Source organism: Opisthorchis viverrini (assembly GCF_000715545.1).
Source record: "Opisthorchis viverrini unplaced genomic scaffold opera_v5_47, whole genome shotgun sequence".
NCBI classification, from domain to species: Eukaryota; Metazoa; Platyhelminthes; class Trematoda; order Opisthorchiida; family Opisthorchiidae; genus Opisthorchis; species Opisthorchis viverrini.
This window is the reverse complement of record NW_008751702.1, coordinates 485,166-500,100: the sequence shown is the minus strand read 5'-3', so window position 1 is coordinate 500,100 and position 14,935 is coordinate 485,166. Positions and strand designations below refer to the sequence as shown.

At 44.3% G+C, this 14,935-nt stretch overlaps 2 protein-coding genes across 2 annotated transcripts; one reads left to right on the top strand and one right to left on the bottom strand.

Annotated features, from left to right (window-relative positions):
- Positions 1-4,992: 4,992 nt before the first annotated feature.
- Positions 4,993-6,833, bottom strand: T265_13209 (hypothetical protein; the record flags this gene model as incomplete). Its single annotated transcript, XM_009167766.1, has 2 exons — positions 4,993-5,119; positions 6,640-6,833. Coding segments are annotated over 2 exons (321 nt in total), but the record flags the coding sequence as incomplete, so codon positions are not given.
- A 368-nt stretch (positions 6,834-7,201) lies between these two features.
- On the top strand, positions 7,202-9,996 carry T265_03286 (hypothetical protein; the record flags this gene model as incomplete). Its single annotated transcript, XM_009167732.1, has 3 exons — positions 7,202-7,289; positions 7,327-7,463; positions 9,862-9,996. The coding sequence occupies 3 exons, from the start codon at positions 7,202-7,204 to the stop codon at positions 9,994-9,996; spliced, it is 360 nt and encodes a 119-aa protein (XP_009165996.1).
- Between the last annotated feature and the right edge of the window lie 4,939 nt (positions 9,997-14,935).

Below are 14,935 nucleotides of genomic sequence, written 5' to 3'. Positions count from 1 at the left end.
AAGTTGTGGTTTTACTCCTTAAGTTAAGAGATTCTGTCACAGAGTAGGAGGATATCACGGACGCGTCAATCTTGAATGTCGATCATGTAAGGGAACATCGTGCTGGACAGATAGTAGGTGCCAGAAAAGTAAAAGTCGATAGCCTGCATATTACACCAACGATCGCGAACAGCGTCCATTTAGTATTTGACAATTACTCAGAAATTACTTGGAAAGATGGATAACTTAGCTGAACTGTTGCAAAGTATGGATGCCGAAACGGTGGAGTTGTAAGGCTGCAGTAAAGCTACCTGCGTGGTGATATCGACGACGAGGTCACTACGGTCTATTCCGAGTGGATTATACCATTATCTTATCCCCTCATCTACCGAAAGGGCGTGGTGAGTCCAACTACCTAAGACCAAAAAGGCACTATTCTCACGGTCTGAATAATGATTTATCTCTAAGATCCATCAACCGTCTATTACTGGAATTCAAACCTCAGTTCTTCACTTCGCAAACTTATGTGCTTTTGTTCACAAAGTACAGGCCTTATCACCCTCTATCACTTGTAGCGGTTCAGGAATCTGGTGATGACACTGGAAGGATGAACGACCTGGTCCACCAATGTCTGTTGACTGAGGAAACTGTCGATAGCTGAAGGGTGACAAGGACAATACCGCTGAAGGAGAAAGGCATTCATCATCATCATCGACAGCATGTCATCAGTGTTCACCACCGATGCTTCATTGCCGTACAACCATGATTAATTTTAAAGCCTTATTGTAAATAAAAGAATAAGGGTGGATGGGGAAGGGACTTAGTGCTAGCCTGCTACAATCATTCCGGTGTGTACACCTTCAGACATTCATTCAGGCGATCTGGATAGAAACTGACAACAAGAACGCCACTGACATCGGTTGGCAGCCATATCTTGTAGTGTCTCCAACCAGGTACAATGAGGATCACGCGGTGTCCATCCTGGAAGATGAGTAGCGCCGACAGCACCCAAGCGTTTCGTGATCTCCTTCTTCAGTACGAGTACCCGTTGCATAACTGAATACTCGCTTTCTGATCGCACCGTTACGGATACGCCGAAGCGACCATGACCTATGGTTCTGAGACAACGATTATCGAACACCTGAAGACGTCTCAGTTCCGCTGCCCGAACAGGCCAAGTTTCACAGCCGTACAACAAAACACCCCACAAAGAACGGGATGACTTTCGTCAGTTCATCCAAAATCCCCTGCCCCTTCTCCTCCTTTCCGAAGATGAGAACGATGTCGTCTGCGAACTCCAGATCCACATGGTTTTCTTCACAGGCTATTTGGACACCAGGGTTTTGGAGACCTTTCAGCGTTCGTCTCATTATCTCATCGATCGCAAAGTTATAAAAAAAATGGAGAGAGTGGGCATCCCTGACGGACACCAATTTGTGTACGGATGCTTTTGGAGACCTCTTCGTATACTTCCAGACGTCCGGAAGTCTGAGAATACAAAGAACGTATTATGTTCACAGACTTCCTTCCGATACCTTGGTGGGCGAGCGTGTCAAGAAGATTAGACCGATCAACCGAGTTGAATGCTTCTTGGAATTGAAACAGCGTGCATCTATAATCTCTTAAAAATATTCTTCGCCAGAACAAAAACTGCCCTGCTTATGGAAGAACGGTTTCGACCATCAAACAAGCCAGTTGTTCAGCTGAAGTATCATCTAGACACGATAATAATGACGGCGGCACAAGAAGTGGTGTCACTGATATAGTGTACAGTCGCTGCTGTCCAAGTCGACGTAAACTGAACTAGCCCCTGTAGTGTAGCCTCTTCTATGTCACATATTTCGTGGGAAGTAACTTTCCACTGGTTCATTTGACGGCCACACCACGAGCATGGGTTCAAGGTTGAGATGAGAACAGACTAGTTATAAGCTGCCTTTTTGCATCAAATTCCCCCCTCACTTAAAAGTCCACTAACAGACCTGTACTTACGCACCAATTTATCAGCTCCCTATTTCAATGCGCAGCTACCTACCCCACCTCGCCGAATCATCGGTGGACGAAATTGTGGCTGTACGACCAGTTCGCGGTTCATGCAGCCGATAATGATGATGAGAGTGAGGCATAGCTCAGGTCGATATCAAACGAGAAGTACCTATGAGTCTAGCTGCTGGCTTTCGCCTCATAAAATCGTCAACCAGCGTACCACGTTCATATGGAATATCAAGCCTAGTGTTTGGAGAAGACTAAGTATGTGAATCTAATACACGTGATCCCATGGTGCACAGAGCCTACATCTACACAAAATTGCCAGCAAGCTTCATGGGATTGGAGCTACTGAGAAAAGTGATGGAATTAATTCCAAGACAGAGTCACTGGGTACAAAATACGGATCAGTTCGTGACAATTCTCCAACCAGAAACACTGGTTATTTGTGGACGGAGCCCGGGTATGGAGAAATAGATTAACGATCAAAGTATACTCAAAGGGAAATCAGCACCAATGCAGTGTAAGACAACGTTGTTTGGACTAAGAGACTTACCAGCTGTCATGATGAAAAAGAAAAGGGCGTCGGTTGGTTAGAACGAGATGGTGACCACGAGGTGTGTAGGAAGGAATTGATGTGGTGGATGTCTGAACAAAAAAGAAAGATGCTACTTCTGGCGACTAGTAATCAATAAGTCATGCACTCATTAAGCTATAAACCGGGTATCAAGACACATCGGCGCCAGCGGAGGGAGAAGAAAGCAGTAATGAACTGAAGGTGTGAGGTTGGAGGTTGGAGGTGGATGGGGTTGATAAAATTGCACCAAACTGAAGTTGTGAGGTGTACTTATATTGGTTGATGACAGATATACATTAAATTCAAGAGCCCTGATAAAGTTACACCACTGGATAAGTCAATAAGTCATGCCTGTCTGTAGCCTGTGCATACTAGCAATAAATCCCGTTCGGGAGAAAAATTGGGGTTCGAATCTTGGAGCTAAAGGCAACAAAGTGAATATCAATAGCAGACAAGTAATCGAGACATAAAGCTGAATGCCAATCTGCCTCTCGTTTGTCATTACTTCGACGTTTGGATCGCCGAATACGTCCTAGAGAGATAGCTTAGAGAGCTAAACGACTGGAGACTATGACCAGCGATACGTTCCGCTCCGAAAGGGCCTAATTAGACAAAACACACGCAGACATCTGGAAATCCACAGGCAAATCCTCTACAACGGAAATTACAAGCCCGAAGGTATTGGTATGAGTTAAGCTCAAACAGCATGCAGCCAGACAACCTGCACGCAAAACAACGGATTACGGAAATTGTATTTGACATTTTTCCGGTAAAATGGGCAAAATACTATTTAGGCAGCCTCATTTTTCCTGTATGTCTCAAAAGCAGAGTCATTATACTCCCGCCATACCGCAAAGAAAGCTTCTACGGTGAATCGCAATCTACTAGTTTTATCCAGCTACCTGGCACTCAAACACTCAAAGAACGCCCGAGTCAGACACAAATTCCAACAGGCGCTGGGCATTGTTAATCACGGTGATTTTTTATTTGTCAAGGGCGCAACACAACCCTGCCAGCTGACCCATTAAACGGACAGAATTCGCATATATATGTGCCTCCTACCCGTATTGGCAAGGCCTATGACTGCAGCGAAAAGTAGTGAAATGAACGCGTTAATGAGTGATCCGATCAGATACAACGCATCCCGGTTGGCGTAAAGTTGAAACAGTGGAAAAGTTATTCAGTAACCCCACGGTTTCTGTGATTAATATCTCCAACGCTGGAACGCGTGCCGGAGTCGTTAGCAAATGGTCAAACCAGACAGACCGGTCTTTAGGTCAGACAACAACCCGTGTAGAACAAAGTGGATGTGGCGAGACGAATTACGGACACGCAGCCAACCTTTCACGAAATCCACTCGTATAAACATGGGCAAAAGCAGCAAAGAGGAGGCTCTGTTCTAGTGGCTTATTTAGAAGTGGCAAACCAAAGTGACAGTACAGGAAACTCATCGAAACAGCAATATAAGGAAATAAAAGCATGGGGCGTACTTTCTCATGATCATTATAGATGTTAGGAATCAACAAATAGAAAAACGAAATGGAGAAAGTGGCTCAATACACGAATTGTGATGAATGCGACAAACTATTCCATGCCACAACCCACGGAATTAGGGACTTGTACGATTGCGATGAAAGGTTATTTTTTTTATTTACTACATCGCTCGACAGAATACGTAAGCGGATTTCAGAAATTCTACTTGTTTCCACCGGACCCCTATTCGTGAGTCTGAAGAAAAAGTAAAGTCAAAAAATGAAGGCGCAGAATGCCATCAGTCTGCGTCGCAGTGCGGGTGGGAATGGTAAACTCCCTTGGTAATTACTGGTAAGGATGAAAGATAACGATGCCCAGAGTAATTCAACACAGAATTGCACTGTATAGACTGGGAAACAAAAAGTCTGGCATATTCCCAGAGTGGCTGATTTTGTTTTGGAAAACAAAGAGACGTGTGGTTTTCTTGATACAGCCCTACTACATGAGGTACATCGAAACTCTTCAGTAGCTCACAACTAGTTTCATCCCTTTTTGGGCTTGTCAAGTAGAGGCAGCTGCAAGCAAGTGTATCAGTACGCTCAATCGCAAATTAAGGTGCTAACATGCAACGTAATCCATTAGTCTCGCTGCCCAGCATCATTAATGCACACTGGTGACCGCTTACGACAGCCTTTCCATAAGAAAATTCCAAATGCCACTGCACACAGTAGTTCTCAGAAAGGTCGTTGAGTCAGGTGGTCTGCTTCAAACATCATTAATAAGAATTCAACATACCATGAAAGTATAAAATTGTATGGGATAATGTTGATCCGACCACCACAATCAACTGTCGGAGCCGTGTATGCTCAGAGCGATTAGATTGTTTTGATAGTGGAAAGAACACCGAATTACCTCCAGTGGACCATCTTAACAGTCTTCTTTGCTACTTTGCTAGCGTGTTCGGGTCCGATTCTCTGATCTTATGACAGCCGTGAAACTCTGATGCTAACGTGGCGATTAGAACTGAAAATATGTCGATTGAGAAGGCCAGGAGCAGCACGGATTGTGATGGGAATGAGCACACGATGAGTATCGCAGGATATAAATCTAGTTACAAAGTTGTAGAATAGAACTGAATATAGGATTGAGCAGAGGTTGGCCATTTGAACCAAATTATGTATGGAAATAATCAAGTAAATTATATGCCTTCCTCAGCTGGGAGTCGACTCCCTCCTCGTGTATTCGCTGACAAAACACAGAGTATTCGCCGCTAGTTTTGACGGTTTACTTGTAGGCCGAAAAAATGGTTACCTATAGGCGAGCTCAACAATCTGCACCAGTATGACGAAAGTGAACGGTTCATAATAAGACCAGTAGTCCGAGGAAAAGAAGTAGAGTAACCATGCAAAGCGTGCTCTACAAAATGCCAATAAAGCCATACACCCCGAACGAGACAATCTTCGAGTATACGATTTCCTAATTACATTCTACGATGGGTGTTCAATTAGCCGATACTAAATGGCCCAGATTTGAGAATAACAGAGGTGATGCATCAAAGGTGAGTATGCCAAGAAGCAGAACGGTGCCCGGTTCACCACTCGTCCGATGAAGGATATAAGAAATGGTGAACAAAATATCGTAAGGAAATGAATCATTCAACGAGCGCTACCTTCAGCTTTGTGCAATCGTTGTGGGTATACGGATAGTGTGGTGATGGGGACAGGTTGGCAGAGCGTGAAAAAGCTTGCTATGTACAGTATGTATCCAGAGTCTAAGCTCATCCAAGCCTGTATACAGAAAGTACGACGATTGCTGCGATTGCCGTCAAGATTGATTTTCGGAAAAACATCATTAGCTCACAATAAGATAAGTTGGATGGAACACCAATGCCACAAATGAGACAGTTCGGCATTCTATTATTAGAAGTTCAGTATGAACAACCCAGATGGAGTGATGCCCAACTGATATCCGAAGAAGGCCAACGGCCTTCAATGAGCGAGGCTACTGATAGCTGATAGTTACTGAAAGTCAGCTAGTGTCAATAAACGGTGAAGAAACGGTGGTGACATGTGTCAACACACTCAAAACACCCCGTAACCCCGGATGTCTGATAATCAAACTGGGGATAAACGCAGTGAACAGGACTGCTGCTCCGACATATAGGGGCTTTGCACTGACCAGCTTTTAGTCCGTAGATTAAATCCACTTATGATGTTTGGAGCTCGGCCTCCAGACCGTGAAGGCCGGTGATTAACTCGAACACATTTTTTCGTAAAACGAAGGAGCTCGAAGTTCGTGTCACCGAACAGCTGATGAAGAGAATGTGTTCAAATGCTGGACACTCATTTTTAGTAACAAAGTTATTGCGTTGCTCGACGGAGATTTCTTAAACTGGAGGTTTTATGACCATTTGTCATTACCCGCAGGACACAGAGTTAAGAACCGCGCTTGTTGTTTGCCACGGAAAAATTGGAAACAAAAAAATGAGGCCCAGTCCCATAAGGACTAATTCATTTATGTTTTTAGCTTGGTGGTCCTCAGCTGAAAGGGAGCCGAGGTACGCCACTTTAATAGCATTCCGAGCAGTATGAAAAACAGTGAAAAACCAGAGGCAACACAATAGCTACAGGAGCAAATAATTTTGTGGATTAGACAGAGTAAAACGCACCTCTCTGGTCCTTCGTGGCCCGGCATCAATCAGATTAACATCGACATTGCTGGCTTCTCCTCTGGTAAAAATCGACTGATAAAGGAAGCGGCAAAAAGTACCTGCGAAAGGCACGGATGGACTTCGGGACAATCGGCAGGATAACGCCAGCACCTACAACGGTGGCAAGACTTGTTGAAAACCAGTGAATTTGTGCGACCCAAATACTGTTAAAAAATTAGATGATCAAGGGTTAATCTAGGGTCGAGGTGGTAAACGGTGGAAAGCCACTGGGGAGATGCCTATTAAAGCAAAGCCAAAAAATTCACTTTTCTGAAATGCTACCAGTGCTACCAATCTGAAGGTTATATCACAGTTTGCTTGTAGTGCGTGATCAGTAAACCAGTCGTCAAGGTTAACGGATTACGATTGACGATCGTCAGTGGTACATAGGTGACAAACCAAATAAAAGAAACGACAGACTTGTACGTGATCTGATGAATGGAGCTGTAAAGAGCTACCACCTGATGAGTTCTTCTGGTATGCTTGAGTCCACCAGGCAGGAACTAACAGTATACAGACAGCAGGACGCCCCAGTGTACCAAACAAGCTCACGATTCAGTGAAAAAAGTAAATCGTTCAGTTGCACCACCTTTCTGGTGCTTAGCTACCATGCCACCTGAGGGAAGCACCAAGGCTTGGATACCGCCAAGCTGCCCAAGCCTAGATAGTAGAAGTCGAGATGCAGAGGCCGGGTTCGAACCACGGACCTTCCGGTTAGCAAATTCGCGCTCTAACCAGAAAGTTATTTCATCCCCGTAAATCTTGAGGATAAGAAACCCCAGTACATGCAGAGTAAATAAGATGTTCTGAGATGTGCAATTCCGATCATGCGACGCGTAAGTCAATTTCGAACGAACGATTGGTTGCCCATCTTATGCTGTCAATAGTCGATTGTCTTTTTTTTAAAAAATAGTACAATTTAGTACAACGGTTCCAGTTAGCTCAGCATCTAACCATCAACAATGAATTGTGCTTAGTCGATATTCATATCGATTGTCCGCAGTAAAAAATGACCGAGAGCTTGCGATGATAGGAAACGACCTTTAGAGTCAGGTTTGTATGAAACACAAAAGACCGCGCCATAAATGGCATCCAAAGTTGTTCAGTAACAATAACTGAATCGTGCTGCGTTGCTGTGCCATTGAATGTCATTGAAGGTACAATTAACCATACCAACGGAATGGGGATGGGAGAACTACACAGGCGAAAGTGAGTGCCAGACGCCCTCAGGACAGCAATCATGAAAGGTACGCATACATATAGATCGACCTACATAAAAAGAGAACTCACGCTTGTCGAAACCACTTGCCAGCCACGAAGTAGGGATGGGCGGTATGAGTTTATTACCCACGGGTGATGAGTAATGGCGTGACTGAAGAAGAAAAGAAAGGATGTGACGTGCAACGAGTTGAAAAGTTTAACCCTATGTGCGAGGCCAGATTCTCAACCTTGGGTGTTCTAACGACGTACAGTACACATTTGAAAGAGTAAACTGATAACAGCCTCGGATTAGATGACCATATTGTTGCATTCGTTGTAGCTGTAAGATCAGACTTTTTCGATGACTGTGTATTATAATCAAGATCAGGTGTTCCTCTATTCTACAGGACAAGATGAGGTAAATACTCTGAAAGTCATCACGAGGTAACAGTCCAAAAAGCAACAACTTAGTGTTTCGTCCAGACGAACTGTGTGAAGCGGCACTGGATGACAGCCTCATATGGACGAAATCACGTTCAATGAGTAAAACAGAAACCATTCCGCGTAATAATGGGGCATTAGATTATATATATGGTAATATATAACGGCAAAAGATAATCAGGTACCACACATCTACTCTATTTATAGGCGTCGTATCTGAAGATTCACCGTGTAACGCCTCTGGCTCTAAAAAGATGGACCTTTCTGTTCCCTAATCACCTTACTAGCAAAAACCACCCAGTAAAAAACTCAAGTGATTTCTTATTGGTTGATAATGTCTTTCTAATCTACTAACATGTCAAGGTGTAGTACTCGTTCGCGTCTAACACCAGCGAGTCTATTCACTAGAGTCACACCGTTTTGTGGTGCACGTGGAATACTGTAAGAACTGTGCGGATTGTTGTTGGGTCTGCTGATCAAAAGTCCTCTATTAGCACCTATTCTTATATGAAGCCCGTAACATCCAGTCGGATATGTAGGTATTGGTAGGATACGGTTACGACATCGCGATATGACCTTTGACTCCTTGTTGTGTCTGCTTCATATGACCGATTTACAATACAGCTGGTCAACTCTTTTATTCGTAGTGCATGTGACAACAACTATAGCCTAGTGCAGGACCCTGTTCGACATCTACGGGTGATAATGCATAAGTGAAGGTCAATTCTACACGCTAACTGGATTGTCACTTCCAGGTAGCACTTTCTCGCCCTTCGGTTGCTTCTGATTTATTGCGACTGACTGACACAGGAGGACGAGTCGACTTTGAATTACCCGGATCGCAGCAGCTCACGTTTAATGACTGGAAAGATCAGCGATCCAGTCTTGTTTATGGGGTTTAGGATGTCACAGAAATATCGGAGGCCAGAGCCTTCAACCTCCACTTTGCCCCTATGAAGCCGTGCGATTAACTGGAATCAATGACGGCAACGCCGAATCTCGGAGGAAACTAGGATGAGGCTTATCCACTTCCAACCCCTCACCTAGCTTGCGACTAACGTTACCAAGCAACTGCATTTGACGATGTCATACACGCAAGGATAGTTGTGAAATGCCGAAAACACCTTGTCGGGCTGTTTCGTCGGAAAATCTATTGGCTAATCTCGTTTTCAGAACAAACCTAAGACAGTAATAATCGAATGGCCCCACCTTCGGATGTTTGCGCACCGCACGAGTCATGTCTTCTATCCATATTCAAGAATGAGACGAGGAGATTTCTGTTATCAAACTAACCTCAGTTTCATGCTACATGGCATTCAATTGGTGAGACATGACTCCCACATTATCAACGCACATCCTCATCTCGTCTCTGGGCTGTCTATGAAGAAGGTACGAGCCAAAGTACTCAAATACGAGAAGGGAATTTGATGAGTACATCAGCTGGTGTGAACTTCAGTTTGGAGGGCAATAAGCTGGCATTTAGTGTTTGTTTTTAAAGTTCAATGTGGAGTTCAATGGAACTGATGTGGTGATCTATCCCACCACCAGACAGCAGATCAACATCAACAGCATATTCAAAATCAAAGATCCGAATACATGTCGGAAACTGCACACCATTGTAGCATCCGCGTGAACGATTCAGGATCCAGTTGATGACGTAGCTGCAGACGACTGAAAATAGATAGCACCCCTGCCACAGTGCAACATGTACAAACAAAAAGACGCCTCACCATAAACCCAAACTCTTGCTCTGATTGCGAGTAGTGGAATCGGACCAAGTTAATGAGCCTGGGGAGCACTCCATTGATTGACATGGTAAAACGAGTTATGCGGCTCGCAAGGCTATGAAGCACGTGGGGATAGGCTGTTGAGACCTGAAGCCGTGTTCCAGTATACGACGCAGAGTAACGGCCCTCGATCAAGGCCATATACGAGTGTCTTTCTATTGCGAGCCGAACACCCTGGCTGTTACATCGACAAGACCTACGCCCACATACCGATCAGTCACGTTTTAGTAAAACTCAGATGTTTCAGTAAGACCAATTACAAACACCACACCAAATGGATTTGAATAACCTACGGGGCAGCTTGAGCACACGCTTCGTAAATTTCGTAGTTCCTCGTGGCTCGTCTGAGCGTTAGGCAGGTGGTGAGTACTTTCCTGCACTGAGTAAGCAACAGGAGTTTCTTGTGTAGAAAGCATTCTTGAACCAAAGTAAGTGATGTATCAGGTTTCACTTAGACTACAAGAGCATGGAGCAAGTACTATTCAAAAACATGCAACGTAGAGAAGAGACATCTGCACAATATCAAAGGAGGCAATCACGCTGATGAAGTAGCGGAGGATGGCTTACCAGCGGAGGCACAACGACCTAGATAAAAGAAAAATAGGGAATAGATATGGAACGGATGGTGACTAGGTTGTAGGATATAAAATATGGCGGTAAAAGCAATTGCTAAAAGGGGGGAAACCATTTATCCACAGAGGACGCCCCATGCTCCAAAAAAACAATCACCATGACCCATCCGGAAAAATAGACATCTATGTTCTCCTATATATACATATATATATACCCGTTTTCTTCATTCCGTCGTGTGAATCTCGGTTGCTGGTACATGCAGTACAAATATGCCTCTAGACCGTCTCGTAATACGATTTCCCACAGCACGAGTACTGGCTGTTCCTCGTCGGACTTCTCCCCATTGGCATAGTTTAGCCCAAGGAATTGAGTTCCAGCAAATGCAACTCGCAGAATCATTGCAGCACTGCCGCCCGACAAACAGGACGTGACAGCTTTGACTCAGGTTGGAACCTGGAGTGAGCTACCTAAAAGTTTCTTCGTAACTGGTAGGGTTAGCAACGATTTTTCCAACTTTGTCACTGGTATCACCACGAAGTTCACCTTACAACTGACGATAAATCTGCGCATTAAAATCATATCTGCAGAAAGTTTGATAGGTTCAAATTACGCGGATTACATTGTTTCGACATTTGTTGGTTAGACTTCTATCTGAATGGGATATCGGAATTGGTTTTCTGGTAAAGCATGCGCCATTCAAGTACAAAATGCAGTCTACCGCAGGATTTATAGCTCCCATGTACCTCTTTGAAAGGTCAGAATGAAGTTAACAGGTTTGCCTATCTTGGCGGCTGCACAGGCCATGATCCCGCTGGGACAGATGAGATCAAGGCAAGCATTATCAAAACCGAACAATATTCGCTACCTTGTGCTACCTTAGGTGTCCCAAATAGATACCAATTGAGTTGAAGGACTGTGTGCGCAAACCACCAGGATGACATTTCTACTAAGACTGTGGAATTTGACCCTTCCCATGTGAAGATCTCAGCTATCTTTGAACACTCAACCCTCAATGTTTCCGTATTGTAGCAGGCATTTACTGGCGATAGTGTCAGTAATGATATCTTCCGCTCGCGAAAATCAGTCATAGTCGGGTTCGCCCAAGAGACAGATAAGACCTATCAGGTTAGGACGGTTGAGGCTGGTGCCAACTACGTTCGACCACTACTAACAAAGGAAGCTGTTTTCCACTCGAAAACCTCATCGGCGAAAGGTCCGTGGAGCGCAGGTCCTGATACGAACTAAGACAATTACAGTGAGCAACGTGAGACCTTTATATCCTCCTGACATATGGCAAGCCACGTTGAATGAAACGTCCAACTTCCCCGTCAAAGTGTAGATGTAAGTGTCTCAGTTAGGATTTGCGAGACGCGTAACGATGATGGTTCCCAACAGGGCTGAAGACACTCCAAAGTGCCACAATTTAGGTTGGTCGGTGTGCGTGATGTGCTCTTAAGCAAGCTAACGGAGAACATCAAGCTTGAGTCCTAATGGAAACCAGTTGCAGTACATAGGTCGGGTGAAGAATCTGAGCCAAGAATCCATAAGAAAGTAAGCGAATGTAAATCTTTTATGAAAAGATAATTTTAATAGGATGCATACCTTTCCATACTGTTCCATGTAGTGACGACGTCGAGCGTCCACTTGCTGACTTGCTCCGGAGTTTGTTTCAACTCGACTGAAACAATTAGTTATTAAGGTTTGATTCATGAACATACCTGCGAACAGTCCGTATTACTTTCATGTTACCCGCCTGCATGATGAACACAACTGTAAAGAAATCAAAACATGATAATTTGATACTTGAGTGACGCAACTATTGGATAAAAGGGAATCAAGTACAGTCGTTCCAGCTGTTGCGATCGTGTCGACCGACAGCACGGTAACAAGGACGTGTAGACTTGCAGCCATAATGTGGAGAACGCAACATATGAAATAACAGCATTGCTCAAGTCCACAGGACATTGGGAGAACAGTCCGGATGGAGGGTGACTGTTACGCGAACGGAGAAATATGTCAGAGGGTAACGGTTCAGTAAGTGGTTGATGATGTTCAGAGAAAAGGAGCCAATATTATTCGGTTTTCCAGGTCTCGTAAACGCAGAGGGGTGGGTATTGTAGGGACATCCCAGACGACTGCAAGTTAGTTACTTTGGGTCCGCTCAGAACTAAAGAATGAGTGGTAGCCGTAAACAATGATGAATGTAAGTGAAAACCTGACGAACAAGGATAAATTAGAGTCCTTTCGCCTGTGTTTGTAGTCCATTGATTTAAAACCAAGAAAGCGTTCCACGAACGAGTTGCTAAGCCTTCCTCTGTGGCCATTCAAGCGTATGAGGGACACATTGCAGCAGCGCTAACGTCGTATTCAGGTAAGTATATACGTGCATAATACCGATCATACAAATCATGAAATTCAAAATTCCATAAAGCTCTCACAGACTTAGTTGGTGTGGCCTTTGAACCACATGCAGAAATGGTTGAATGGCCTACTTCTGCTTGAACGATGAGTTCCAGATGGTAATTTTGGGCGACTTTTGGCCAACTGCCTGTTGTGGCTTGATGACAGCGCCCATAGCCACTACCAAACTTTACAGACCAGCGTATTGAACGGGTCAGTTGCAGTGACCATATACGGTGCAGATCAAGATCGGTCGCGTCGTCCGAAAATAAGAATTCACCGTATATTGTGAATATGTAGGAGTTTGGTGCCTCGGGAAATATCAGCGGGCATCTAGACTCCTGATGACTTCAAAAGCACTGGTGATCCCTGAGAGGATGATATGCGTTCTGGGTTATATGGAGACTGCCTACTCGCGGTCAGTAGACTTCTACGAGACCAGACGGTCTGCAAAAGTGAGATTGGTGCTTAATCTCATCCAATGCCATAAACACACAGACACTGCAAATGTGGAGCTCATATCAAACCTCACTGGAACACTCCTTCCCATAGTTGTATAGCAGTTAAACACCAGTATTTATCGCTGGTGTATTCAGCCCGATAAGAAGCATGTCCATGAGAGAAATATCTACACTGGTCAGAATGATTTGAGTTCCTAGACCATTCGGTGAAAGATAATCGACATCATCCACGAAGTCAGTGTTGCGAAGGGACAGTTGAGAACCGAGGAATACCAGGCGGGATCGGAATTTTCTAGCAGGATACCAATACATGTACCCAAGAAGAATGGTGAGAGGACAGGTTTGTCTAACATCACTCAGTCGGAAGCGGACCGCAGAATTGAATGTTTCCATATGACTTAGCATACCCTTAGGGAAGACAAGAATTTATCCTAAACATCGCAAACAATTAGACACTGTCACGGTTTCTCGTGACCGACGAAGTCAAAGGCAGTTTTCAGATAATGAAAAACTATCATTCTTATTCGCAAGAGAGCGACACTCGGATACATGCTCAACGAATCCTAAGTCAAATTGTCAATTTACCTGCCGACAGTTGATTCGACAATGCAAGATAATCTACAGTGAAATGAGAAATATTCAGCTTGATGTACACGACCGAACCGGACTATCGTGTACAGGTTATGCAGACAAAAAAACTGACGAAACACCTATTGTGGTGAACTGGTGGTTATTTACACCATCAAAACCGCCATATGACCATTACCTTTGGTTATCTGGAGGTTAAATAACAGCATTTGTGTGCTGTAAACCTGACTGATATCCCCAAAAGCCGTGTTTTTCGTTCTCTGAACGTCATTAAACCGCATTTCGACGTTCAATAATGGTGAAATAATCACCATGCAACCGCATTTTACGGCTACAACGAAGATGAATAACGGCGCCGTAACGTAGTTCTTCCTAACTCGGTTATGTGAAGGTTAAGCGTGCAAATCGTCGGACCGGTTACAGGAATGAAGGCCTGGTAACCGAATCTTTACAAACTGATGTAGATCAATTTTCTGGCCGCTTGGAATATCACTGTTACCACAACTTTTCGATCATCCTGAAGGAACGTCCTCCACACTGGCAAACCATTTACACATGGTGTTTCGTCAGTCGCTTGACGAAGGCCGCCTTCCCTCTGATTGGAAGGAAGCGATTGTCACGCCAATCTACAAAACTGGTGACCGACTATCGCCTGGCAGCTATAGGCCTATAGGCCTCACTAGCTTGCCGTGCAAGATCATGGAACGCATTCTGAAGCGAGCTATCCTAGATCACCTTACTTCCAGCAATCTGATATCTCCAA